The sequence below is a fragment of the Seriola dumerili genome, unplaced genomic scaffold, assembly GCF_002260705.1.
Source record: "Seriola dumerili isolate Sdu_G_001 unplaced genomic scaffold, Sdu_1.0 BDQW01000291.1, whole genome shotgun sequence".
Taxonomy (NCBI): domain Eukaryota; kingdom Metazoa; phylum Chordata; class Actinopteri; order Carangiformes; family Carangidae; genus Seriola; species Seriola dumerili.
Window position 1 is genome coordinate 912,489 of NW_019174546.1, and position 27,226 is coordinate 939,714.

The 27,226-nt window shown below is 40.0% G+C and overlaps 3 protein-coding genes across 9 annotated transcripts; 1 reads left to right on the top strand and 2 right to left on the bottom strand.

Moving 5' to 3' along the window:
* Window positions 1–21: 21 nt before the first annotated feature.
* Window positions 22–12,458, bottom strand: fubp1 (far upstream element binding protein 1). 7 transcript variants are annotated; one of them, XM_022758211.1, is made up of 20 exons: window positions 12,337–12,458; window positions 11,817–11,940; window positions 11,044–11,079; window positions 10,832–10,868; window positions 10,688–10,734; window positions 10,527–10,598; window positions 10,359–10,416; window positions 10,034–10,196; window positions 9,791–9,889; window positions 9,500–9,598; window positions 9,302–9,404; window positions 8,749–8,988; window positions 7,851–8,011; window positions 7,617–7,768; window positions 7,424–7,500; window positions 6,957–7,082; window positions 6,557–6,631; window positions 6,007–6,069; window positions 3,472–3,635; window positions 22–3,236 (listed from the first exon to the last, which is right to left on the bottom strand). In XM_022758211.1, exons 1-20 carry the CDS (start codon window positions 12,427–12,429, stop codon window positions 3,228–3,230), a joined length of 1,998 nt encoding a protein of 665 aa, XP_022613932.1. In that variant the 5' UTR covers window positions 12,430–12,458; the 3' UTR covers window positions 22–3,227. The 7 variants fall into 7 exon arrangements, with proteins under 7 accessions (XP_022613932.1, XP_022613933.1, XP_022613934.1 ...); XM_022758212.1 differs by having other exon boundaries at window positions 11,850–11,940; window positions 12,337–12,435; XM_022758213.1 differs by lacking the exon at window positions 11,044–11,079 and having other exon boundaries at window positions 11,850–11,940; window positions 12,337–12,435.
* Window positions 12,459–13,089: 631 nt separating this feature from the next.
* On the bottom strand, window positions 13,090–18,356 carry LOC111231227 (calcium-binding mitochondrial carrier protein SCaMC-2-like). Its single transcript, XM_022758265.1, has 10 exons — window positions 18,234–18,356; window positions 17,981–18,107; window positions 17,433–17,520; window positions 16,508–16,619; window positions 16,196–16,354; window positions 14,974–15,111; window positions 14,768–14,878; window positions 13,875–14,042; window positions 13,656–13,794; window positions 13,090–13,566 (listed from the first exon to the last, which is right to left on the bottom strand). Exons 1-10 carry the CDS (start codon window positions 18,354–18,356, stop codon window positions 13,379–13,381), a joined length of 1,353 nt encoding a protein of 450 aa, XP_022613986.1. The 3' UTR covers window positions 13,090–13,378.
* A 1,662-nt stretch (window positions 18,357–20,018) lies between these two features.
* Window positions 20,019–26,003, top strand: dnajb4 (DnaJ heat shock protein family (Hsp40) member B4). The gene is made up of 3 exons (XM_022758277.1): window positions 20,019–20,478; window positions 21,729–22,309; window positions 23,125–26,003. The coding sequence occupies exons 1-3, from the start codon at window positions 20,268–20,270 to the stop codon at window positions 23,353–23,355; spliced, it is 1,023 nt and encodes a 340-aa protein (XP_022613998.1). The 5' UTR covers window positions 20,019–20,267; the 3' UTR covers window positions 23,356–26,003.
* The last annotated feature ends 1,223 nt before the right edge of the window (window positions 26,004–27,226 follow it).

Here is a 27,226-nt window from a genome sequence, read left to right on the forward strand (position 1 = left end):
AATTCAAGTACACTAGTCCACTTTATTTGTTACAACTTTATTAATGAACATGGCAACATCTCAAAAGTCAGAACAGTTAATTCAAAAAACAAACCAATAATTTGATAATATACACAGCACATGAAACCTTTTTACCTCTAAGGCATGCTCCTTTAGTCTTCTACACCCACTCGAACTCTGTGTTGAAACACTGAGCATCTCACATGTACAGAGTGAACAGCCTCAAACAAAACAGTATGTGACCTTTTAACTACAGAGAAGTCATCTAAACCCCAAATTTACTGCCAATAAAAACAGTGCATATGTCATTGAAGTACATCAGTTCCTGTCCTCATCCAACTTTCTAAAGCACATTCCTGTTTGCTAAAAGGTAACTGATGAAGGCATTCAAGCGATTAAAAACAGCCATCAGACAACTCTAAATACACTATGGCATGATTAAAACAAAACTAAACAGTCAATCCGAGCTGGAAAACATGTATCAGACCAACACTTTTGCAATCACAGAATTTGAATTTCATTGCGTTGCTTTTTTTGTTTTTACCTTATCACTGGAGCTCTTGAACGGTCTACGTTCAGCAGTGGCATTGACTCAAAGGATTCCTCCTTTTGGGGACAAACTACGACAGGGCCTGACTCTACGACCTAAGCTTGCAGCATCCTCCAACACTGTGAGCGAGAAGTGAAGGCAGCAGCGTTTCAATAGTAGATTTGCACTGCACTTTGAGGGCAGATTCACACCACGACAGAAAATTTAAAAAAAGATAAAAAAAATCATGTATTTCACCGTTTGTGACCTAACAGTTGAGCACATTGCTAACTTCTGGCAACAGTGTTTGCATGGCATGCAGTTTGTTACACCAGTGTCAAAGTTGTCTAAAGCATCGGTTGAACATTTCACTGTCAGACTTACCGGGATGCAAACATACGACTATTTTCAAATATTAAGCACATACGGCAGTGACAACATTTCCTCAGTGAACCTACTACACAACAACCTTTTCTGGGTATAAAGTCACTTTTTGAAACTTGAATGTGGCAAAGTCATACAACTCATATCATGCAGTTCATTCATGAAAGCAGATCATCTTAAAAGAAAGGCTTTTCATACTAAATATCCTGGACATTTCTTTACGACTAAGCATGAATGCATTGAGGCATGTTAACGACACAGGTAAGCATTTCTTTGCATGGATATTGGTAAAAAAAAAATAAAAATAAAACACTGGTTTCCTTAGGTTTCGCTTACCTGTGTTATTGCAGCAGAACCTAAGGTGCAAGGTCTGGGATGACACTGCAAAGATCAGATATATTGCACTGTTTGCCATCAGTGAACAATGCAGTCAAAGATTGTTTTGACTTTTAAAATCAACAGCCTTTCAACAACAGTGCTCATTCAGAAAATGTCACAAATCAATACTGAGCTTGTCAGAAGCACTTCCACTACTAGCATTCCACATGCTCATATGGGACATTAAAGAATTAACAGCAGAAACCTAAGCATGCTATGCTGGAGTTATGCAATAGGACTTCTCTAAAGCAATGTAATGCAATAAATGGCATTTTAAAAAACATGAGTCTCAACTACACAATGGCACTTAGCAGGTCAGATATTCAAAAACGCAAAAAGAAAATCCATGGACATCCTTAAACAGTTCCTACCAGCAGTGTAAGAGTGCTGACATTCAAGCCCTCAGTTCAGATCTCCCAACTGGCACTGAAATGCTACCTACACGCAAAATCTAGAACAAGCTACAGAGAATCAACACACTGTAAAGATTCAGAGTCTCAATGTTATGCAGTCAGGAGTCACACAAGGGAAATAAAGTCTCAGAAACATGTGGTACAAGAATCAGAGTCTAAAGCACTAAAGCCTCTCCTCAGAACATTTGATACTTACCCACAGACATGGGGAAAATGGCAATATTTGACAAAAATACTACATCTTTTGCAGTTCATAAAGCATCAAAAAAGGCGTGTATCTCTCAAAGTCAATCACAGTTTTTGTACTTACAGGATAGGAGGGCTCAACTGATGGATGACGACTGCTTAGCCACCCCCGACCCTACAACATCTATGTTCTTAAACTGGATAAACACTAACAGAATGGGCACAGCAAAAAGGTTTTTTTTTGCAATGTTTTTATATTAAAAAAACATTCTTTTAAAAAGACAAATTTATACATGTGAGTTAGTTCACAACTGGAAATGGGCAAGACAAAACGATTCAATGCATTTTCGATACAGTGGCAATTTACCTGACTGTCCTGGAAAAAGAACAGCACAAAAAAATATATATATATGTAACACTAAAAATATGCAACATTTCTTGCAACCACGTTTTCTGAGGAACATGTAAAGAAAAATACTTGCTTACCGCTTTTTCTAAACTTGCCTGTGGAGGAGGAAGTGTCTAATCAATGCAAGACAGTGCATACTACCTCAACAATGTCAGCAAACCAGGCAAAACTTAAAGACAGCGCCACAGAAACGCAGTTAATGCATGAGTTACGATACACAGATACCTGTCAACTTTCTAAAGGACAAACATCTGTCTACAGCTGATGTCAGAGCAATGTCAGGAAACAGGAAGTGTAAAAAAAATGTCTATCAACAAGAGGACGTTTGTTGGTCTGAACCACTCTGGATCATTGCACGCACATAATGTATCTAAGAGCCTTATAGACAGTTGGAGAGAGACAGGACAGCACAACTTTGAGTCATCCATTTAGGACAATTAAACCCACACATGGCCTGCATTTCAAACTCCCCCCACCCCGGTAAAACAAAAACATACAGAAATTCATCTCAACCCTCTTGCTTTCAAACCACCCCAACTTACCAACACAGGAGGTTTCAGTTTGTTTTATTGCAAAAACACAACAGGCAATAGCATTTTAAAACTGAGATGATTTACATGGTAATGTCAACAGTTCAATAAACATGAGTTCTAACCACATTTAATGTAGATACAGGGCTGGAATGACCATATGTATAATTACCTCACTAAAAACAAAGCATTTACAAGAGAAAGAAAAAAAGAAAAGAAAAAAAAAAAAAAAAAAAAAAAAAAAAAAAAAGAGGACGTGTTCGCCGGGAAATCTGCCATTTATGTGAAACACTTTCAAACCAAGGAAATTTAAGATCTTCATCAAGGCGTCTGCATCCAAACATTAAACAAAGGATTTTGTTTCGACAATGTAGCATTTACTTTATGTCCACTTCACATTACTGGCCCTGTGCAGAAGAAATACATAGAAGATACATTGCATGTTAACAGCAGAAACAGTGGACTCAGCTTCCCAAAATAAAAAGCTAAAAACCTGTGTAGGGATGAAAGTGTTTTGGTTAAAGTTTGTGTAGCTGCTGCGACCACTGGAGCCCTGTAAAAACCTGAGGAAGGAAGGGAGTTATGGCACAAAACTACTGAGTATAAGTGAATGTGGAGGGCAGATTCTTATCAGGGGTGTACCTGAGGGGCTTGTGGTGCTGCGCCCATCGTCTGAGGGTTGGCTGTGCCATAGTAAGCAGCCTGCTGCCGGTAGTACTCCGCCCAGGCAGCACTGTAGTCTGGCTGGCCTCCAGGCTGGGAGGCAGCTGCTGCTGCTGCTGCTGTGGCCTGAGGGGCAGCTTGACCTGGAGGGTAAAACCAGAGAAAAGTTTCAATTATTTTCTTCAAACACTCGCCAGCAACCTGAACTTACAAGGAAGCAAATATTAAACAAAATCTAATCTAAATTTTTGGGTTAAAGCAGTGACCTTTCACACTTGTGCAACAGTGTTAGGACAATGTTTCTGAACAATATTTGATTCCAATGTAGTTTGAAAGCCACAAGTGCAGACTGAGCGACACCTTGGCTTTCTTTGCAATTTCTCTAAAAAGGACTAAGGGCCTACACTTCAGGGTTTTTATTGTCTTGTCTTTATTAATTGCCCTTTTTTTTCCACAATTGTGATAACATACACTATCTGCATTTCAATATCATCTGCTGAAACACCACCTTTGTACAACTGAAAAGGGCCTTTTGTTTTTTACAACTCAGTTTGGGTGACCTAAACCTTTTACCACTTACATTTAAGGTTATTCACTGGACTTGCTGCTTACATTTCAATAAAAACTGGAAAAACTGAGCTGTTGTAAAACTTTTGACTGGTAGTCTATGACAGTCCCTACCCATGTGATGTCCCCTCATGTTACAGAGGGTAAATTCACTCTCAGTGGACATAGAACTGCTGCCATAGTTAACACTTTTTAAGACCATAAACTTTCGAACAGTTTGCCCATAGGGGCACACACCCCTTTAAAAAGGTATGTAAAGCCGGTATTTTACTGCTGATGAATAAAATCTTCTGTCCGATCACAGACTGGGTGTGACAACAACTGCCACATACTCTAAGGTTTGAGTTGAAAGACAAGAGCAGCAGCTGGTATGTAAGATTTCAGACCAGCTGAACCAGAACAAGGAAGTAAGGCGCATTAACCAGTTTCATGCCCGGTGTGATTCCCAGCAGAATCATGGGGCAGCTCTGAAGTGTGAATGGTTAATAGCTAATACATCTATTAGCAAAGAAACATAAAAAACTAAGTGTAAAGAATTGCAGTGTGAAAACAAAAGGACATTAAAGTGTTTGCTTCATATGAAAATGTTTACTATGCATATTAAAACTTTCTCGTTTCATTCAAACTGTACAGAACAAATGGACTTCCTGCTACTCCCTTTGTGCTACCAAAGCTTTACATGCACCTCAACATGTTTAAAAACTAAGAGTTGAGCTGTAGCTATTCAATAATTGACAAAAAACGAACAACTACTTTGACAACTGATAAATCATCTTGATCATTTTCCAAACTGGTTCCGGCTTCACCAATTTGAAAATTTGATGTTTTCTTCAACATATGTGATTGTGAACTGAATCTCTCTGGGACAACTGTCAAATAAAACATGCAATTCAAATATGTCACCTTGCACTGTAGGAAATTATCACTGGCATTTTTAAACAGATATAAGAAGGGGAACGAACCCACCACCGATTTCTTTGAGTGGCAGGTCAGAAACCTTCTGCTTTTCTGTCGGGCGGCTGGGAGAGCAGCTACTCAGTGACAGAGCGCTGCTGGAAGAACACAGCCTCCCTTCAACATCAACAACATTTACCTCCAGGGTTACTGCAGGTTTTATCAAGTTTAATCTAAAATATCACATACAACTAAACTTTATACATTTTTCACAGCCAAAGTATGAAAAATATGAATGACAGCCAGTACAGATGATAGGGCCTAGAACTGTTTATCAAGTGCATGGATTTATATTTACGTCACATTTTACTTCCCAATATAACAATACACCCAATAATGTAATTATTATATAATCATTAAAAATATGACCTGACTCTGCAGCAGAAAATAAATGGATGACAAATTTATTTGGGGTCCACATATAAATTCTACATTGGGTCAAAGTGTCTGGAATAATAGTATTAGGGATTTTCCAGACTTTTTCTAAAATCACACAGAAAAATATTTTAGAACCAACGTTACTGCTTATAGCAGTTCGAGAAAACATTTAAGGTGTTTAACTGAAATTAAATGGAAACTCAAGACTTTTTAATACTTTCTAAGGCCCGTTCCTAAAGGAACAAATCAATTCTTTTGAAGACTTTAAGACCTGCAAATACCGTAATCTTTAGGGGGATGACTGTTTAACTTCAAAAAAGTCGATCTGATAAGACCTATGTGCTATTATGAATCACACACAACTTATCTAATTCGACTGATTCAAGTTTCTATCCCACCCCACACTTTAGGATCACACGAAATCATTTGTCTCACATACACTGCCAACTGACTGCTTATTATATTTTCACCATGGAACCATGACTGAGCTTAATGTGTATGCCACTTTAACTAAACCCCCATGTATCTGTAACAGCAGATGAGTAGCCAAATTGGAGATCTGACCATCAGAACAAGGAGGAAAATGCTCAATGAATTGAGTCCGAGTTCACAGACCTTGTTTCTTGTAATATTCCTCCCAGGCTTTCGTGTAGTCCTGAGGTTGCTGACTCTGTTGACCTGCAAAGAGAAGGGAAAAATGTGTCAATGCATTCAAGTGCCAAATGAAATCAGGAAAAAAAAAGAAAAGAAAAAAAGAAATTAACATTATTCCTACATTTTTTATAATACATGACCCAAAACCCCAACCCACAAATCAAACATGTTGCATCATTTAACTCTACACACGTTCAGTAGCAGTAACACATTCATGGCACATTGCAATACTCTGCCATTTGTGTGGATAAGGCCTAAAGAAAGTCTAGAAAATAGGCTACTCTAAGCTCAGAAAAGGTGGTTCTGTGTCGACAGCTCCTGTAGACAGTCAAAGTGTTGCAGTCTAAACAGCACAGGCGTCAAATGTCAAACCAAGTGGAGGCACAGTGAAAACGCTCCACTGCAGGCCAGCAATACTGACCCAGACCTGAAAAAGAAGCTGACTGAAGGCCCAGTGGCTGTTTAGACTGTCTTGTGTCAATAAGTGTACACTGGAACTACGTTCATATACCCATTTTCTTGTAATATTCCTCCCAGGCCTTGGTGTAATCTGCCTGTCCACTCTGACCTGCAGCCTGTGGGTCACCTGTTAAAAAAAACGGTACTTGTAATTAGTGAATCATTCTTAGCAGTTTGTCCTCCACCTGCCTGGGTCGCGCTGTCAACCTAGGGATAGTGGAGGAAAACTACCCTGTCCCTGGGGTAATAAAAAAAAAAAAAAAAGTGCTCTGGAAAAGCAAAGTGATTTAAAAGGTGAAACCAAACCAACTTGTCTCCTGTTAGACACCAGGGAGACGTGAGCAAAGGACACTACTAAAGTAAAGCTAGTAAACTACACTGCTCTACACTCGTCTAGAACAGTTTCTGCTCTCTGCACTGACAGTTGGGTAATTGAGAAACACTTAAGTTACCTTGGCCATTGGTTTGAGTCGTGCCAGGAGCTCCACTTGTTGGGGTCATGGGAGCTTGCGGCTGCTGGCTGTACTGAGCATAGTAGGCTGCCCACGCCGCTGCATTGGCGTCGGCTGCCGCTTTATCTGAACACAGCAAACAGGTCTGGTTACAACCCGGAGGGCCAGAGTAAAGCTATACACAAAAAGTTATAACTGTCTTATATATAATCTATGATAGGGATTTCTGTAGTGTTTGCCCAATTAAATTTAAGACTGAATTCTGTTCCCTAAAAAAAGACCGTAGAAGGCATTTATGCTTTCAGACGTTAAGACCTACAGATAGTGATGATGTGCTGAAATCGTTCTGACTTTAACTAATGCTAAAATGTTTTGTCAGTGTCTAAGACAGAGGAGGAACGTGAACAGCTTTTACATTTCCCTCAGATATCAAATGTACAGTGTATCAAAAAGTAGCAGGTACTCACTTGGATCAGGTTGTCCCTGTTGCCAATGTGGGTAACCATTGCCCCATCCCTGAGGCTGGTAAGGCGCAGGAGGACCACTGATGAAAGAAAATAAGTAATAATCAACTTTCCACATCCTCTACTGCTGTTTCAATATTCCTATCACACTGAACTTTAAAAGGTGAGGAAGAAACACAAGGCAAACTGTACTTACTGTGGCCCTGGAGGTCCCTGGTTGTATGGACCAGGGTTGTACGGACCCATGGGAGCCCCAGGGGGTCCTGGTGGACCAGGAGGACCGTGTGGGCCTGGACCTCCATGTGGACCAGGGGGGCCATGTGGGCCACCCATTGGAGTGACTGGTCCCTGAAAACACATCAGAAAAAGTCAGTAAAGAAGCTTAGAGTAGACAAATGTCTTTATAGGGGACTTGTACTCTGTTTCTCACTCCGATTTTCTCCTCCACCAGCTGCCTGGCGTAGTCGATCTGTTGAGGAGAGCCTCTGACTGTGAACATTTTGATGTTGGGATCAGCGTTGGGTGGAGGATTCCTCTGTAGCTCGATCCTGGCTCCAGACTGCTGGCTGATGCCCTTGATTGTCTCACCACCTGGATGAAAAAAACATCACAAATATGAATTTAAAAACAGCCAAATTTCTTGACCTCTAATGAAATGGAGGACAAAACAGCAAACTGGACCAATATCTTAGTGACCCTGTTATAATGTAAACATGCACCCACATCAACAAGTTAATACAGGTTAACACATTGTTTTCTGTTCCTCTCCCAGGACTATCGACACAGAATTTCACAATTTCTGATGTTGGGACGAAACGTAAAATTTCTTTTTGCATTTTCTAATAAATAACACAAGTATCTAAAACTATGGTCTCTACAACTAATACTTCAAATTCTTTTTATGTGTTCAGGTCTCAGATAAGTTTAGGGTTGGGGTTATACATCAGCTCTTCAGCGTGGTGCATGAGTTTTCATCATAGACCGTCCACATTTTACCTGCATCTAAAATCACCCTCACATCTCACTCCGAATTCCAATTTATTGGTTTAAATATTTCTTATTTTTAATATATTACTCTTTTACCAACATTTTGTTACCTTAATGAAATGTTGGTGAAAAGTAACCCTCCCCCCAGGACACTTATGTGGCTTTTGGAGCAGCATGGTGCAGCCGCCGAAATTTCTCCACAGTCATTTAAGTCACAACAAATGTCTCAAGTTAAATCTGTTCTTTGTAGGATTTACCTGGACATCTAACTCAATTCTCAGATCCCACTTGCCATAGCAACACAGTTTTAAATCAAGCTGTGGTGTTGAGGGGCCACTTGCCTTTTCCAATGATGAGGCCGGTCTTCATAGTTGGGACAGTGAAGGTAAACTCCTGCAGGCCACCAGGGGGCCCCATGTTCCAGTTGCCCTGCCCACGACCACGTCCTCTGCCACCGCCATGTCCTGGTGGTCCCCCGGCCTGGACACTCCTCAGCAGGTCTGATATGATTTCTGCCGCGTGCTGAGCCTGGTCAGGAGGACCCATGATCTGTGCTATCCTGTCTGGTGTGCTGCCATCATCTACAGGAGAAAATAAGGTGATTAGAGACTATTGACACAGAATTTTCTCAATTTCTGTTGCTGGAACGAAACTTACAAAAATGTTTGCTAATAATAAACGTGAGTGTCTAAAACTATGGTTTCCGCCGATACTCCAAATTCTTTTTATGTGTTCAGGTCTCAGATAAGTTTAGGGTTGGGGTTATACATCAGCTCTTCAGCGTGGTGCATGAGTTTTCATCATAGACCGTCCACATTTTAACTGCATCTAAATGACTTTTGCTTTTGGTTGATTCTCAGATCTTTTTGTGATAGAGCAGACTTGAGCACTCACCTGGTTTGAACTGAATCCTGACGCCTGTGTCATTCTGTATTTTCTTGATCATCTCTCCGTTTCTGCCAATGACAATTCCTACTGCAAACCGGGGGACTGGAACCTAAACGGTGACAGAAAACAAAACCAAACTTAAAGACACTGACTGAAACCTCGTCTCCAAGTTTATAAACGAAACGGATTACTGCAAGCACTCACGTCTAAGCTATCTCCTCCTCCGATCCTTGAACCATACTCGCCCCTCTGCTCCCTGAAGCCCTGGTCTCTGATCAGCTCCATCACCATCTCTTTGGCTTGCTGAAGAGAAAAGACAGTCTTACTCCACCAGCCTCCATGAAGGCATGTAACAGGACTTTATTGTTCTAGCCAGGGGTTTGCTCTACTGCGGAGAAGTAGCTCATATCCAATTAAAATGAAGGTAGAGCTTTTTTTTTTTTGTTTCCCAGCTATAAAGATAGAAGTGCAATGGTCACATGTTGGAGGACCCACCTGAACTTTGAAGGGTTCTCCTGAAATGCGGAGTGGCTTGTCTGCGCCTGTGTTTTGGGGTCCATCTTGGATCATTACCATCTTCACTCCTGCTCTTTCCTGCAGGTCGAGATAAACAAAATATATCTAATAAGTGTCTGTGCCAAGTTTGTCCTCTGCTTGAAAGACGGTCATACTTAACAGTACTACCACCACCATCCTCTTCGATTTATTTTTGTCTTCTGCCACTGGCCGAACACTCACCTGTAGGCTTTTGATGGTTTCTCCTCCCTTTCCAATGACAAGTCCGGCTTTAGAGGCAGGGACCATAATCTCCTGAACAGTCATTCCCGGGCCATCATTGTGGTGGAACGCTGGAGCTGGGCGTCCCTTCTCAACTATCTCTGTTAGTAGCCTCTTTGCGGTCCTGATGGGAGAGAAATTACAATTATACACCGTCTAGAATTTTTAACAAGGAGCCAATGGAATTTGTGATCAACATTTTAAGGCATTAAATAAAATGCAAGTTTCTAAAAATAAGATTTGCTGCACCTGGGGTTTTAAAGGTGAGAAAGGATTGGTTACTCACTGGATTGATTCTGGTGGTCCTGTTAATGTCACCGACCTGTCTGGCATCCCTCCACTGTCTAAAACACAGAGAAGGAACTGTTTATATAAAGCCTAAACAATAAAAACCAAAACCAAATATGAAACATTACACGTGATATCCAAGTATCAGCAGCAAATCTAAACCTACCAGGGGCGATCTGTATTTTACAACCAGACTCCTGCTGCAGACGTGATATTTGCTCGCCCCCTCTTCCAATAACTAGAAAAGAATGAGAAAAAATCTTTTACACCCAAATACTAACAACAATGAATTTTTGCTTTCATTGTTCAGTAAAAATTAAAACTTACTGAATCCAACCATTCCATCTGGAACCTTGAACTCTTCTGATGTTGACCTGAGAATGACATGATAAGTTAGTGTGAGCATTACAATATGCCATTTTAATAAGATGAGTGTCAAAGGTAATGTTTTAGTTTAGTGTGTGTATTTACCTTGGGGGACCACCCATTCCTCCCATTGCTGAAAAGGCTGGGGAAAAGATATTACAGAGCATTGAGGGATAAAATATACAATGCAAGATGTAAACCATGCACCAATGTCCCAATTAATGCTAATTTTAGGCCAATTACTTTAGGTAGGGAATTATCAAGAATTACAGTCTTGTGTACTACCGTAACTACAGCTATATCTTCAGGTAACTTACCATCATTTGTAGCCACTTTCTTTGTCTCTGGTTGGTCTGTGATAACACAACATAATAACCAGCATAAGTATCTGACATTATACCCCCTATCACATTACTATCAGGGACTGAAACGGCATTGCCTGAAATACAAATGGTTAAGGCAAAGGGTTGTTGAAAAATTCAACTACAACAGCTGTAGTTTGTGGTGCTGTTAATTGTAGGCTCCTACATTACACTTAATATTTTGACCACCCCATTCAAATCAATGTCATAATAATTTATTTCACTACTGTTGTATTAGACTGCATAACAATATCCTACATGTACCTAATATACTGGAATCAGTTTATAATTATGCTGATATTTACTTAAACAGAATCTGGGATTCAATTATCAATTGGATACTTGATTGTTCCAACCAACAGGGATCCAACCAGCTTTGATATTGTAACTTTAAAAACTAAATTATGAAATCACATATGTTCACCCCTGAAATATTAATACATTTTCAGCACCAGGCACTGGTGGAAAACAGCTGTGAGGACAGACAGTCAAGATATCATTCAAATACAAAACACATGCCATAGCCAATTTACTGCATAAAACAAAAATAACACAAGAAAGTGCAGTAATATGATTAGTAGTGATGTTAGACTTATTGTTGAAAATGCACATTAATATGAAATAGTACTATTGATTAAGAACATCTCTATGCAAATACGATTTTAAAAAAAACACACAGGCAAGCATTAACTGTGAAGACTTGCATTGAATCGATTTGAGCCACTGACCGATATTCAGGTTAGGCATGGGAAAATACCCACCAGCGTCCTCCAGGGGCCTTTTCTGGCCTCCGTAGCCAAATTCATTTGTTGGAGGTGCCGCAACTCCATCACCACCTATCTTCGCCGCGATCTGAAACAGCAAATAACAGAGAAAACAACAGTTCAGTTGATTTTCCTTTTTCGCTGTACTCGTACAACACGCTGCCTGCGGCCTACATTTCTGTCCGGAAGTCGGGACCAACAAAGGACCGCTTCAGCTTACATTTCACCTAATTGAACGATGTTGTTAAAACACAGAAAGCTTAGGGCTCTCAATAAATGATCATGTTTTTCTAACGTTCCCTGTGCTCGCAACTATACCAGCTTCTGGTTTCGCATCGTTTTTTGCAGCGTGGCGTAACGTTACTTGTTAGCTTAGCTTAGCTTGCCCCAAACCCGTATGTAACGGCAGAAAGCACAAAAACTACCCACTTGCCACCGACTTGGAAATTATTCATTGACTAAACGACACAGTGGGACTTCTTACCTGTCGTGCTCGCTGCAGAGCATCTTTAAAAGCATCGTTCATCCCGCCACCGGCGTTAGAGGACGGCGGAGCCACGCTGCTGTAGTCAGCCATATCTTCTTCTTCTTCTGCTCGACGCGACAAGATGGCGGGTTTCATTCACGGGATGTGGACGGGAAAACTCGCGGTCACATGTCTAGTCTCGCGTTAACGGTCACATTTTAACTAAACACTATGTCAAATCTAACCTACATAAAGAATTTAGATTTTTTTTCTGTTTTGACAAATAGAATCAAGCTTTCACAAATTTGTAATTGTGTTTTAAAGAGCCTCTATTCTCTCCTTAGTAATCTAGATCAAATCTAACAAATCTAGTGTAGTGGTTTTTGATCCCGACCTGGTCTGGTCTGGCTGACAAAACATAATTCCTGTGAAATCTTAGTCATTTGTCTTTTACAGTGAAATTCAGTAATAAAGTAATATAAAATAAGATGATTGATTTTATGTTCACAGTATAATGAAGACAATGGAAATAGTCTTCTAAAACCTCACAGTGAAAGCTTCACACAAACAAAGAAACACTGACTCAGGACACCATCGACACTGTTTGATGATAAATGAAAAAGAAGATGCCTGACCTCTGTTATGAAATAAAATGTTATATTTTATTATACAGCTCACACTTCAACACTTCATTTACACAGTTCAGTCTGAAGTGGGCAGTTATTACACTTAAGTCACATTGTAAATTTCAAGTCAACCATGTGTCTGAGATTTACTGTATTAAAAAACTTCACCACGTCTCATGGACTTGGAGGTAAACCGTTCTTAACTTAATGCTTTAAAAAAGCTACAGAGGTATTTGAGTGTGAATCAAATGACAGTGCATGTCTGGCAGACTTGACTCTTGCAATTGTTTCAGGATTCCAGTTATTTTTGGTGTACTCAGTTCACATTCATAAGAGTTCACAGTTTTTTCTTTGTGTTCCTGATCACAACCCTCCAAAGTTTTGTTTAAGAGCAACAGTTCAACATGCAAAGAAAGCAACCTCTTTGCTAAATCTCAAGACTCCACTGAAGAAAACAGATTTTCAAATTTCCTAGTTAAAGTGTAGTTTATCAAGGCACATGGAACAGCCCTGACAAAGCTGGCTCCCATGCCGTTGTAATATCCTCTAATTCCACGTCTTTCATATATCCCAATGAGTCCTTGTAAAACGCCTGAAGCTGGGCGTGAATCTGAGCTGAAAGCTGCAAAATATACAAATGGTGATGAGGAAAACATGATCTCAGATTGTTTCAAATAAACTCAACTGTGTTAAACCAAATAGAAATATTACCCTGAGCTTGCTGCTGAGTGCGGATCACAGCCAGTGGGTAACTGGTCATTTGTCCAGAGGCAAAGGCCACAAAACTGAAGAAAAACAGTTTGGAGTCACTGTTGTAGGCCGGATCACTCTTTGCCCAGTTCATGATCGACTGCAATAAGACGCCAATAGTTACAATTAGTATCTGTCAGAGAAACAGCGTTTTAGTTTTTGAGTGTTGGTGTGTCTCACCTGATGAACTGCACACTCCACACCTGCGTAGGGGATCATACAGAGGATGCTAGGCTTGAATCCTCTGTAAAAGGAGGACAAAGACTCGTGTCTGTAAATGGATCTGGCACAGGCCACCACACCGTTGTAAGTGCCAGATTGCTGCAGGTTCAGCCTCACTTTCAACACCTGAAGGGCAAATAAGAGGAGAGAGATTACTAAATAAACTTCGGCTGGCACATCAAACAGTTGGATTATATTCATATTTTTAAAGTAATGAGTTTAATTCCAAAACGAGACATTCACTGTTTCATAACTCGGACAGTCTGACTTTTTGTTTGTGAAGTACTTTGTAACTTTCTTAAGTAAAGTGCTATAGAAATAAAGTCCTATTATATATCATTATTGAAAAATACTGCTAATGTAATGGGGCTAACTGGAAACTCTAAGCAACTTTTAAAGCATATACTACTTTTTCACTTTTTTAGAGTGCACACAAAGGAAATAATCAACAGAAAAATATTAGTGGATTGCACTGAATTTTACAATACAGTCAGTGTTGATGTTGTTTTACAGCTCAGAGGAGAAACTGCTTTATGGCAGACACTGGGAAGCAGGGGCCACAATTGTAATTAAGAGAGCAAAAGAGGGGTTTAAATCTAAGTCCCAACTGTGCCGCCTGATGATGCTGGAATAAGTTTAACTTGCTGCGTGTGATACTGTAGAATCTAACAGACATCTCCACAATGATCTCATTTGTTTACAATAATCAAACCAAAGCATCACAATTAACATGGCAATGACATACTGACATTTAAAATTTGTAATACTTCAACAATGTTCAGCTATTTTAGCTAAATACAGGACAGGACAGAAATGTTTGAGCATTCAGACCTGCCACTGATCTCTGATACCTCTAAAGGGTAGAAGGCAGCATGAGCAACAGCACCGGAGACGCAGCCCAACCCGAAACGCTGCTGCACCGTCAGAGTCTCCTGGGTTCTGTTTTGGGTGTACACCTTCATCTGGACAAAGCAGGAGAGTGCATGTCGATTAGAAATATGAAACTGGATCCTAAATAATTCACACTGGAGAGTCCGTCCGCTGCCATATGCCTCACCTGGGCGTAGATAAGACACTGTAGCGTCGACTGTGGTGTTCCTTTCAGCACATTGACAGCGTTACCTTGCCACATCGACCGCAGACCACCTGCTCTCATCTCCTGGAAGCCTTGGGAGAAGGCCTTGGATCCTTGGACCTGCGGGGCACACAGGAAATAGTTTAAACCGAATCACTTTCATAGCCAGCTGCAATAAATATGCAATGTGAAGCAGAGATACAGTATATTGAAACAGTTTTTGTGGGGGGATACAGTTACATGTGCAACAAAGATACTAGGCAGGTAAAGACAGAAAACAGAAATGATGTTGTATTGCTGTCAACCTCTTTTCACTTGCTTAATTCAGGGAGGTCAGGGGTCAGTGTCGGCTACAGAGAAACATCACTAGATGTCTTTGTCAATGATACTTCACCATTAAAGGTAGAAAAGGAGAAGCACTGATTTAAAGCAGCTGCAAGAACAGCACTAAAGATATGACGAGTCTCATGAAAGATTTGGCTCATTCTCTTCCTCATACATGTCAGCAATATGCCATATAAACTGTAAACTGAATGCTCTTCTACTATCGGGGGCAGACAGATTATGTAAAACAAGGTAGGCTGGCTGATAACACATTATCTTTACACCCTGAGACAGTCAAGTAAAACAACCTCTCAAATGTAACAACAGGCCATTTAAGAACAGAATCCAGACCACATGAAAGGAGATCAGAGCAGATGTTAAATGCTGTTCACGCGAGTTTAACCCTGGAGGTTCATATCTCGTCTTATCTTTAGGAACACTGAATCTAACACCATAATCTAAGCTCAAAGGACCGCTTACTCGTTATCAGAGCTTTAAACTGCATCTCATGGTCTTTAGTCAGCAAATAGAACAAGTTATGCTGTGAGATGTGGTTGAAAGCTTTGGAAGTTAGTAATTGGACCTGTGTTAAAACAAAGTGATGTTAAAAAAGAAAGTGGGAATTTGACAACTTCAGAAGAAACTTAAACTTCTGACCGTTTCCCCAGCACCATGCATGCGTGGGGTGTTTTCTTAGATGTGTGTGTGTGTGTGTGTGTGTGTGTGTGTGTGTGTGTGTGTGTGTGTGTGTGTGTGTGTGTGTGTTTTGTATTGCATATGAGCTTAATCTAACTGATTGTCCCATTGGGGGGCATCACTAAACCATGGACAAACATACATGTATTTCACAAATAAAGTGGCACCTGTTCGTAGAGCTGACCTGAAGCTGGGTCTTAAGGCGGTCGATGGGCGCCGTCACAGTGCGGGATACGGCATCTGCCAGGCCCGCTGCCAGAACAAACGTCTTCCATGCACCAAAACCAGACGCCTCCTCTGGGAATTCGAGGGGCATCGCACGGCTCTCCCCCACATCAAATACCTACAGAGAGACATATGAGGAATTACATTCAATGACGTTTGTGGTAACTTGTCAATCATTGTGTTATTTACATAAGTGTATAGCATGTGAGAGTCTCTCCACAATCTGTCAAAAGAAACAGGGGCGTCACACTGCTGGACCACCTCTTCTTACCAGCTGGTGTTTCCATGAGGTCACCAGCTCCCCAATGTTGTCCACAGGGTTGAGGATGACATGGTGCAGGAATTCACCCCAGTCCACTGTCATCGAACTGTCCTTATCCATCCTGGGATTAGCAAACACAATAACCAGCAAATATTCAGTGTTACTCGTGTTTCATCAAAATATTAAGAGTTTTCATATATGAATATTTTGTCTAAAACATCATCCTAGTATCACTTTACGATCATCCATACTAGTAAAGGTTTCCAGGAATGTTTTCATTAATGATTAATAGCTAATTGACTTAATGCAGGGCAGTAATAAGCCATTGTAATGCTGGCATAACATAAACTCAGGTATACCAGGTTGTCAGCCCAAATTGATGGATCCCTTTATTCTAATCTCCCTACCTTCATTAATAAAGGGCTGTGAATTTTTCCATCTTACAATAAGCCATCAAGTCTGCAGTCAAAAAAATAAATGTTATTTAGTCATTAGTGAATGGCTCAGATGCTGTGCTGCCTTCTTGTTGAAGGCAAAGTGCTGAATCCATAAAAGGGATGCCGCCAGATTAGTCTAATCAAAGACCAAGAGGAATCCCTAAATTAAATGCGGGCTTACGATCTGGCAACCCAAATTCAATTCTGCTGGCATTAGGATGTGTATTACTGATCATCAAGAATGATTTATTACCATTAATGAAGTAATTATTGATATCTTACCAACAAAGTAAGGATACATTATTGTAAAGTGATACGAGAATCATCTGTTTGGAAAGCACTAATGTGTTGAATGTGTGTGAGTGAAACATGAGAGTGTTTTGAACTCAGTATGAACCTAATTTGACTGTATAATTTGTTTATGTTTTTTTCAGATGAATGAGTATTCGTTCAAATATAATGATTAATCCATGAGGTAGTTCGCAAAAAAATCTTACATTTGTATTATTTTTTTTGCATTCGGCTTTGAAATGACCACTCCTAACTCCTTAAACAAACATATGATGTCCTCCTGGTCAATCACCCCTGATCAGAGAAGAAATGCACAAAATTACAAACAGATACTGGGACTGCTTCTTCCACTTATTGTCTGCAAACTGTCAAGTGATGACTGCACACTCTGAGAGTAAAGGGCACAGTCTGTAGTACTGATCAGTCAGTGTATTGTCTACAGTGTACCATAAACAAATCTAACGTTTGCGTTTCAGCTGTTCCCGTCTGACCTTGAAAACACTGTTATTGTAAATTAGAAAAAATTTAACATTTTTTGTGGTTTATAAAGAAGATGTCCAGGTAGGACCACACATCTCCTACATCGGTCGTAGGACACATTATGTTCTGTAAAGGAGAACAAAACTGTAGGTGTAATTCTTCAAAAACAGATGGATAAATATTAGTATTTATAGTAAGTATTCAACAAGCCTAGTTCTACTTTAATGTTTGAGGAATAGAACATTTTTCAAGTGCAAACACTCACTCTACTCACCACACTTGTTCTTGTCAAGGTCATGAAAGTAAATTTTCCAGGTCCTCTCTCTGTCCATCATGTAGCTGAGGAACTCTGAATAATCCAACAGGCCATCTTTGTCTTTATCATAAGCATCAATGATATTCTTGGATGAAAAAAAAACCTCTTTCATTGGCTGGTTTGTTTTGAATAGTAGTATTTGAATGAATTAATTAATGAAGTTAGGACCATGCAGTAAACACTATGAGAAATGAGATAATGAGAATATTACCTGGACCTTGCTATCTGCTGATAGGATCCCATGCTTCCTCATTTCGTCGTGGAGCTCTGCCACAGAAATGAATCCATCTTTGTTTTGGTCCAGTTTGACAAATAAACCACGAAACTGATCCATGGCTGGTTTAGAAAATATTTCTTAAAAATTCAAGGTGTGAAAAAATGGCGATATGAAGCCTGCTTTGCCCGATATAGGGAGAGAAATAAAGCATTGACAATTAGCAGAAATGATTGACCTGCAGCTTTGCATCGACGCTGACTCATGGCAGGGCTCAGAGCCAATGCAGTATGAGAGGGTTCATCATCAGCTCCAAGAGAAAACCTCACTTTCTCTGTGGTGCAGCAGATGGCGCTGTGGCTGCGGGAGAGGCGACCACAGCCCCATCATCTTCATCATCCTCAATCATCACTGTGCCCTCTCTGCTATTTGTGGAGCTGGTGACAAGAGTTTCCAGAGACAGACTGGGGATTATTATAATACATGGAAATAAAAATGTACGTAATTTTTAAGATCTAGAAAAAATGAAACCTTCCATGTTTATGGTTTGATGTGTTGAGCCAACAATAGGAATGGTCTGAATAGTACATGCACACACACAAGCTGAAGAAAGCCAAAACATAAAAACAGTGCCTCAGGGACCTGGAACACACACGCACACGCACGCACGCACGCACGCACGCACACTTCTTCTGGCTTCTGGGGCTGGAAGGTTATCCTACCATGTGTCTGTAGGACTATAAAGTGAGTGAGCTGTGAGGGGTGCAGCTGTCAGTTTGCTGTGTGATGCTGTCATCTTTAAAATTTACCTAAAACACAATGAGCAGCCTTTCTTTTTTCACCTCTCACCTGGATGATGTGTAAACGACCCCGGTTTAGTGAATGACGTGCCTTAATATGTGCTTTCTAGAAAGAGCCGCTGAAATCAGTGCGGGGTGTCGAGTTGGGCTGGGTTAGATAGAGCGAAACCGGAAATATGCTTTCAAAATAAGACCAGGTTTTTGTTGCACATGTAGAATTTAATAGATATTAATAACAACTTTTGAAAAGTCCCAAAGGCAAACGGGTTTGTACAGACATTTTGTTATTATGTTACTTCATTTCTGGTTTAGCCTTTTTTGTGGTCATTATTTCATAGGTTGTGATTTTATTTGGTGTCTATAGGCTATAATATGAATATAATAGGCCCTGAGCAGCCACACTTTATTTTCAGGTTGTTGTTCTGACTTTCAAGTCTTTTTGCTAAGCTAAGCTAAGCTAAGTGGCTGCTAGCTGCCAGCTAAACATATGAAGCAAGCCACACCACATATGGTTGAGAACGCCCCTGCTCCACGGCTTCAGTAGCAGGTATTGGTGTAGTTACAAATGTTGTTTTCTTACTTGTGGAACAGAACCCAGAGGTTTGATTTCACTTCGGCTTTACATGGTCCTGCTTTATCTATATTTAAGAACTTGATCTTGAAAAAAATGTATATTGCATACTTGCATGGTGTATAATCCTACATTCATTTGTAGGTAGTGCTGGTGATGGTAGTGGTGGGGGTGTAGGGGCCCAGCAGCTAACTTTTGCCCCATGGCCCTCTAGCAGGTTAATCCGGCCATAAGCATCAAAATGATGATGATGATGATGATGATGATGATGATGATGATGATGATGAGAATGATGATGATGATGATGATGATGATGAGAAATTCAGCTCATCCGGACAGAGCAGCTTCCACACCGGATCCAGAATTATTTGCTGTGTTTAACTTGACTTTGGCGCTGTGGCTGCAGGGGAGGGAGCTGTAGCTATTTAAAGAGGGTCATCTTGTCCCGGATAAATAACAGAGGGTCCACGGCGTTGACTAAGCGCCTCTAAATGGTCTTCATCCTGCACCGTGCGTCTGTCTGTGGCTACTTATTGTGTTTTAGTCCAGACTGACGCCGCTTCACTGCTGTGACAACCCTGCGTCAACCACACTCAGACCAGCATCAGCTCTTCTCTGAGGGCTTAGTCCGGTTTGTTATTTTTCTGAGATACGTGAAAAATGGGTAAAGATTACTACAAAACGTTGGGTATCTCTAAAGGAGCCACAGACGAGGATATAAAGAAAGCTTACAGAAAACAAGCGCTGAAATGGCACCCGGACAAAAACAAGTCTGCAGTCGCCGAGGAGAAATTTAAGGAAATCGCTGAGGCATACGAAGTCCTCAGCGATCCGAAGAAAAGGGAAATTTATGACCAGTATGGAGAGGAAGGTAATATGGGTTTTTAATCGCATTGAAACACATCTGTAACCTTGTGTGACGGTTCTTAATTCACCGTTTATGTACCGTTATAAACCCGTTATAAGACTGGATGGTTGGATGTGAAACACAGCTGGCTTTAATTCAAATCACACACTGCAACCAGCAAACCAGCGGGCCCTGAAAACAGCTGTTCAGCAGACCTATAGTTTTGTGCATTTAATTATAAAGATTATCATATTACAATGTCTCTACAGTGATAGGCCCCTGTTAAATGAAGAAATAAAGGCTTGTCACCATTTCCACAACAGAGTTTCTCAAATATGTGGGTTCTTTAATAAAAAAAACCCCACTATTTTCATTATGTCAAACCCTTCTGTACTGTATGTGGTACCTACATTGTAGTATCTGACTATGAATGTTTAATTATCAGTCCAGATGGTTATGGGTGGGAAGCCTGTCTGATGTGAGGAAGGGAAGATCACAGATCATGTCTAAACCCAAATACTCTAAATGAAAGGTGACATAATATAATTTTGTTCAAATTAATTTTAACCTTTGATATAACAGGAGGTACATGAGGAATGTTGCCAGAAAAGGCCATTGTAAGTGAAATAAAAGGTGTATTTTAAAAGTAAGAAGAAACCCAAACTGAAAATATGAACCTTGAAATGTGTCTACCATGGCTTCCCATGCCATGTTACAAACAGAGCATCTCACTGTGTGCTTTTTTTGTTGATAATGAAATGCAAGATCTTTAACATAGCAGTTGGACAAACCTACTGAGTATTTAATCTACTGTAATGTCTCAAAAACTTGAGAATTTGTCCACCAAAAACTCAAGTTCCTGACTATCCTTTAATACAGTCTCCTTTGTACTGTAAAGTATTTTATCCAAAAGGAATGCAATTTCCCGATTTTGCTTCCAATACCTCAACTCAAGGTATCGATCAATACTGAGTTCCAATCTGATACTATCTAATGTTTTCAATTAACTGATTATCAAAAATAGTTCTGTTGATCAATGCATCAGTTCATTGACTAATCATTGCAGCTCTGATAAACTGAATTGAATGTGGATTGGTCACTTCATGGCTGATACAAGAGCCACTTAATAAGGTCAGTGTTTGGCCTAATACTGATCCAGCAGATTGGACTGTGAATCCCTGCTGTCAAAGTAGGCATCACTTGTGGCTTAAAGCTCTCCCACTGCTCAGTGTCAATGGCAGGATGACTGATGAATCATTTCTGTTGTCCACCAGGTCTCAAGGGAGGAAGTGGACCCACCAGTGACGGACAGGGCAGCACTTTCACCTACACCTTCCATGGGGATCCTCACGCCACCTTCGCCACTTTCTTCGGTGGTTCGAACCCCTTCGAGATGTTCTTTGGGCGTAAAGCCAACGGGCGAGACGATGAGGACATGGAGGTGGACGGAAACGACCCTTTCGGCTCCTTCACCAGCTTCAACCTGAACGGCTTCCCTCGGGACGGCCACATCGGCCTGGGAGGGCAGCAGCGCCGGAAGCAGGACCCGGCTATCATCCACGAACTGAGGGTCTCCCTGGAGGAGGTCTTCCACGGCTGCACCAAGAGGATGAAAATCTCTCGCAAAAGGCTAAATCCAGATGGCAGGACCATGCGCAACGAGGATAAGATTCTCACTATCGAGATCAAGCGAGGCTGGAAAGAGGGAACCAAGATCACGTTCCCACGGGAGGGAGACGAGTCGCCAAACACCATTCCTGCTGACATTGTTTTCGTCATCAAGGACAAGCCACACCCTCACTTCAGGAGGGAAGGCTCCAACATTGTGTATCCTGTTCGCGTGAGCTTGCGACAGGTGAGGCATTTTCTATTCTGGCACCCGCTGTGACTAAGTTTAGTAGTATTAATAGAGTCTGATAGATGGATTAGTCATACACAGGGGAGAGTCGAAACAAGCTCACATTTACATGAGAGTGCTGCTTTAAAGCTCTGAAAAGCCTGGTCACAAGGTAATGTGCCTCAAAAGTCTTCCCTGGAAAGTAGAGGCATACTGCATGAGCATAGTACCAAACTACACACACACTTTGGATGTGCACTTATGTAATCTGGATCAACAGCATTGAGAAATAGGAGCTGTATCACAGGGAGGTTAGAGAGGCGGCGGCCGCCCACACACACACACGGTGCAAGATGTACTTATATGGTTCCTCCTACTCTCCTCAACACTCAGAAATACTCCTCTGAATATCTGAATGTTGCAGATCATGACATGACTCATGCTGAAAAATCACAGATTATATTAGATTAAATTAACTCTAATCACACTGAATGTTGTATGGAAGATGGAAGTTTACTTTTGATTTTAGTAACTGTAGTTTGATGAAATAGTCTTGAATGAATGAATGAATCCTTATCAAAAATGTTTGTTTATATGAAGTTGTATTATTTCTGTTGTCCACATTGATGAGCTATTTGCTTTTGTGTACTGAAACACAGTGGATCGCAGTTCATTGCATTGAATATCAGGTTGATTATTAGATATGTGGATTAAACATATCAATTCACATATAAATAAACATAAACATATCATTTGATTTCTGAAGTAGATCATGTGTGGGTTGCATTTCTCTGCTAATCCTCACTCTAACATCCATATCCCTGTCTTTCCAGTCATTGTGTGGATGCTCGGTTACCGTGTCGACGATAGACGGGAAGACGTGCAACATGAAGATCACAGACGTCATCAAGCCCGGCTTGAGAAAGACTGTTGCTGGGCAGGGTCTCCCTTTCCCCAAAAACCCAGAGCAGAGAGGAGATCTGGTGGTGGAGTTTGATGTGAACTTTCCCGACACGTTGCCTGGCAACGCCAAGGACGTCCTGAAACGGCATTTACCTGCTTAGGGCAAAGGACATGGATTGAATGAGGGGAGATAACCGCATGACAGCACTCACCCTCGTTACCAAACACACAAACACACAAACACACAAACACACAGGGACAGTTCTGACAGCTCACAGATGGACCCCCTACTGACAAATGTGCAATTTCTATTTTTGAGCTATCTGTTGTTTTTATAAATACTGTGCATGTTGCCAAGGTGATACAGGTGAAAGACTGTCTGACTGGGTTGTTGATATCTGAAAGTACACAATTTATATATGTGGGTCTTTTCCACAATCACTTTATCTTTTTGTTTGTTGGAAATATTTGGCTGTGAATGAGTCTACACTTACCAGACAGAATGTCCCAGTGATCCTGGAACAACTGCAGTGCCAAACAGTACATTTTCCTGCTCTCATTTAGATTTGACAGGTTTCATTGCTGACATTTTGGATGCTGTTTTAAAATTTGTGTACAAGTTAATAAGAGGAAAGCAGTTGAGTGAACTAATCGGGATCGTCATGTGTGCATTTTAGAAACTTACATGTTGAGAATACTGAAGTTGAATTTTAAAATAAATATTTCCACATGAACTGATCTTGAGCCGTTTCAGTCATGGAGAGGCATTCAGTGACTCCCCTTCCATGAAATAAACAGTGCATTAACAATAATCACTTTAAAACCACTAATACTGCTTAGGCCTATTTATAGTTAGTCTGCATAGCAATATTACACTAAATATGTTCTCTGCAGAACCAGGAAATGATGTGGTTCTTCAGAAATACAGTATATTTTTTGTAGTCAAATGTGAATATTTTGTTGTTGTAAAACTTATATGGTAACATTTCAAAGATCAAAATTAAAAATATATTGACTGAATTTAATGCTTAAAGTTACCAATGGCAAAACTATGAGTGTGTAAATATAGCTGTCTGGTCTCAGCTGCTGGATATCAGCTGCCAACACAGAGGCCTTTACATTTTCCCACCAGGGGACGCCACATCACTCATCATGGAGTGGGGGGCCCATAGAAGGGAGAGTCCATGATAAACAGAGGGGGCCACTAGGCTCGAAATGTGGCATCAAAAACAGAATTTCTTAGTGTGTGTGGCCTCTACTGAAGCCATATAACAGCTGGTATTAGATGCCTACTATATGCATTTATCACATACATATTTTCATTTACTGTCACAGATAAGTATCATATTTTTTAACACTTTTTGTTACCATCCACCACCAATCTATATATTATATATCAACTACTAATATATTAAATACTATATATTAACTAGGCCTCTGGTGGCAACGTAAAGTGTTCCTTTTGCTGACAAAGTATTTGTATTGAATGGCGCTGCTATCCTTAAAATACTTACAAGCACATTTGTGCAAATGATGAGTCACTGTTATCCAGGGAGGGTGGTGAGTAAACACACCTGCTCCTGCTCAGTGTGTGAGTTTACCAGCCTGATGGAAATCTTCACTGTATGAAAATCACTGTATCCGACTCTTAAGATCAAACTCATGCTAGGTCTTTGATGGAATTAATGCACTTTTAACTATAGTTAACCGTTGGTTTCTGTCAGTGGTTGCTTGTATAATAATAACCACTAACTTAAGATCACAGCTTAATGTGATCATCTTTTTATCAGCAAATCACCTGCATGTGTGGTGAATGATGATGCTTCTTAAAGCCTTTTTAACAGTTTCTCTTTTTTAGAGTGTGTCATTTTATAATAAGTCTGTATCTTGATCTTACATTCAGTGAATATCCCACCATTTAACACAGCATATTAACAGTTTCCATTTTAATAGGCCAATTTATAGTCAGTGAATTGTTGCTAACACAATATGGCACATTTAAGAAACCCACTTCACTTTTGATAAATAGGCTCTAACGAGTACCATTATTTCTTCAAAGAGGAATGCTGATATGTAGGGGGATTCTGAGGACCACAACAGGTCTCATATTACAATTTTATTATTATTTTTTAATCAGATATGCTGTATGATGCTTCCATGTGGACCTTGTTCCCAGTGGATTTGGGGTCCTATTGTTAAGCATAATGAGGAGCCGTTGACAGTTACACATGAGGAATTGCTAAACTTAGACAAGACAGGCTTTACTCTCAATATGTTTTCTCTTGTTATACAGTAATAACCATTTACTACTGAATTAAAGGGAACAAGCACCTTGACTCCTGGGCCAAAGCCTTTTAAAAATTGATTTGTGAACTCATGTGAGGCTGATTTGGATCTCTGTGTCACATCAAAGTTGTGACAAACTTCTTGATTTTGTGTCCTAGTTTTCAGATGTCATGTTTTTTTCTTCAGTTGTCTGTCTATCTGTAAATATTTCAAAGGCACATTTCTCTCTACTCAGCTTAGCTTATGTTTGTTTTCTCCCTCTTAATCAAGAGTATGAAATGGTGGGTGTACGATGTGCAAACCTTTAATGCACTGATTGAAAACGACGCTGATGAATATTAAGGTTGTGTACATAAATCTGCTTCTCCATTGATCAGTGGTGGAAAGTAACAGTTTTCAATTTAATAGGCCTAAATTAATTGATAGGCCATAATTGAGTACAATTTTGAGGAACTTGGTCATTACTTGAGTATTTCTATTTTACGCTATTTTATACGCCTACTCTACTACATGTCATACATTTACTTTTTACTTCTCCTTTACTACTTTTACTGCTACTTGTTACTTTTCAGATTGAGATTTTAACATTAAGATTTTGTAAGATGTTGCATTGAAAATATAAGACCAGTCCCTAAAATCTGTGGTTTCCAACCATTTCCATGCATTTCCCCCCCCCCATACTTATTACATGGTGTAATTTAAGTAACTGTAACTAATTTTCTTTCCCACTGGATTAAACTAACTAACTGTTTATAAAGTAGTTTAAACTAGCTCCCCCTTGACCAGCTATAACAGTAAAATGATGCTTAAATACTGGGGATGCATCAACAATCTAGTAATATCAGATACATTAGTACTTTTGATACTTTAACTCACAAAACTGATGATACTTATGTACTTTTATCTTGATACTTTAAGTATTTTACAGAGAATACTTCTGTGCTTTTCCAGATGTAGGATTTTGAATGCAGGACTTGAATAATAGAATGGAGTTGTTTGGAATTGGTGGTTCCTTAAGTACTTCTTCCACCACTGTCATACTAAAGGAAAGGAAAGGTTCACAGTTTTTCAGGTCTATCTTAAAACAATAGTGAGGTGCCCATACCTACATTGAAACAGGCGTTACTTGATCATCCTCCTGTTCACACTGGACATTAAGAGCTTCCCTCCTTGCTTAAGTAATGGGGGACAAGATCCACAGCCCTTCATCTGTGTGAAAATACATTTCATAGTTAACCTGAAACTAGCATGAGGCGTCAACGGTCTAAATTAGACAAATTAAGTGGGTGCCTTCCAAAATGACAGTATTTTAACCACAAAATACATTCTTTGTGCAGATGTCCCTCTATCCCAGCTCAACAAAGAAACACTGTTTATGAAAACTCAATTAGGACATTTTATTCCAAAAATGCAATTACTTTGAAAGATGTCCACATGATTTGCCTAATTCAGTATTTTATTCACTCAGGAGAAGAAGAAAGGTTGCAGACAGATGCTCAGATATACAAAATACTACAGCACACTATGCTAAATATTATAGGAAATCATCACAAAAAGCGTAACATGCAGGTTATTTTTTAAAAGCAGATTCTGCTGTCCTGATTTGAATTTCATTTCTAATTTGACAGTATTTTAATGAAATGTTACTCAAGCCTCACTACGCTCTGCAGCTGTAAGATAAAGGAGAAACAAACAAACATTGGATTGTATTTGGTTGAAGATACTCAATATTAAAATACTTTGTGA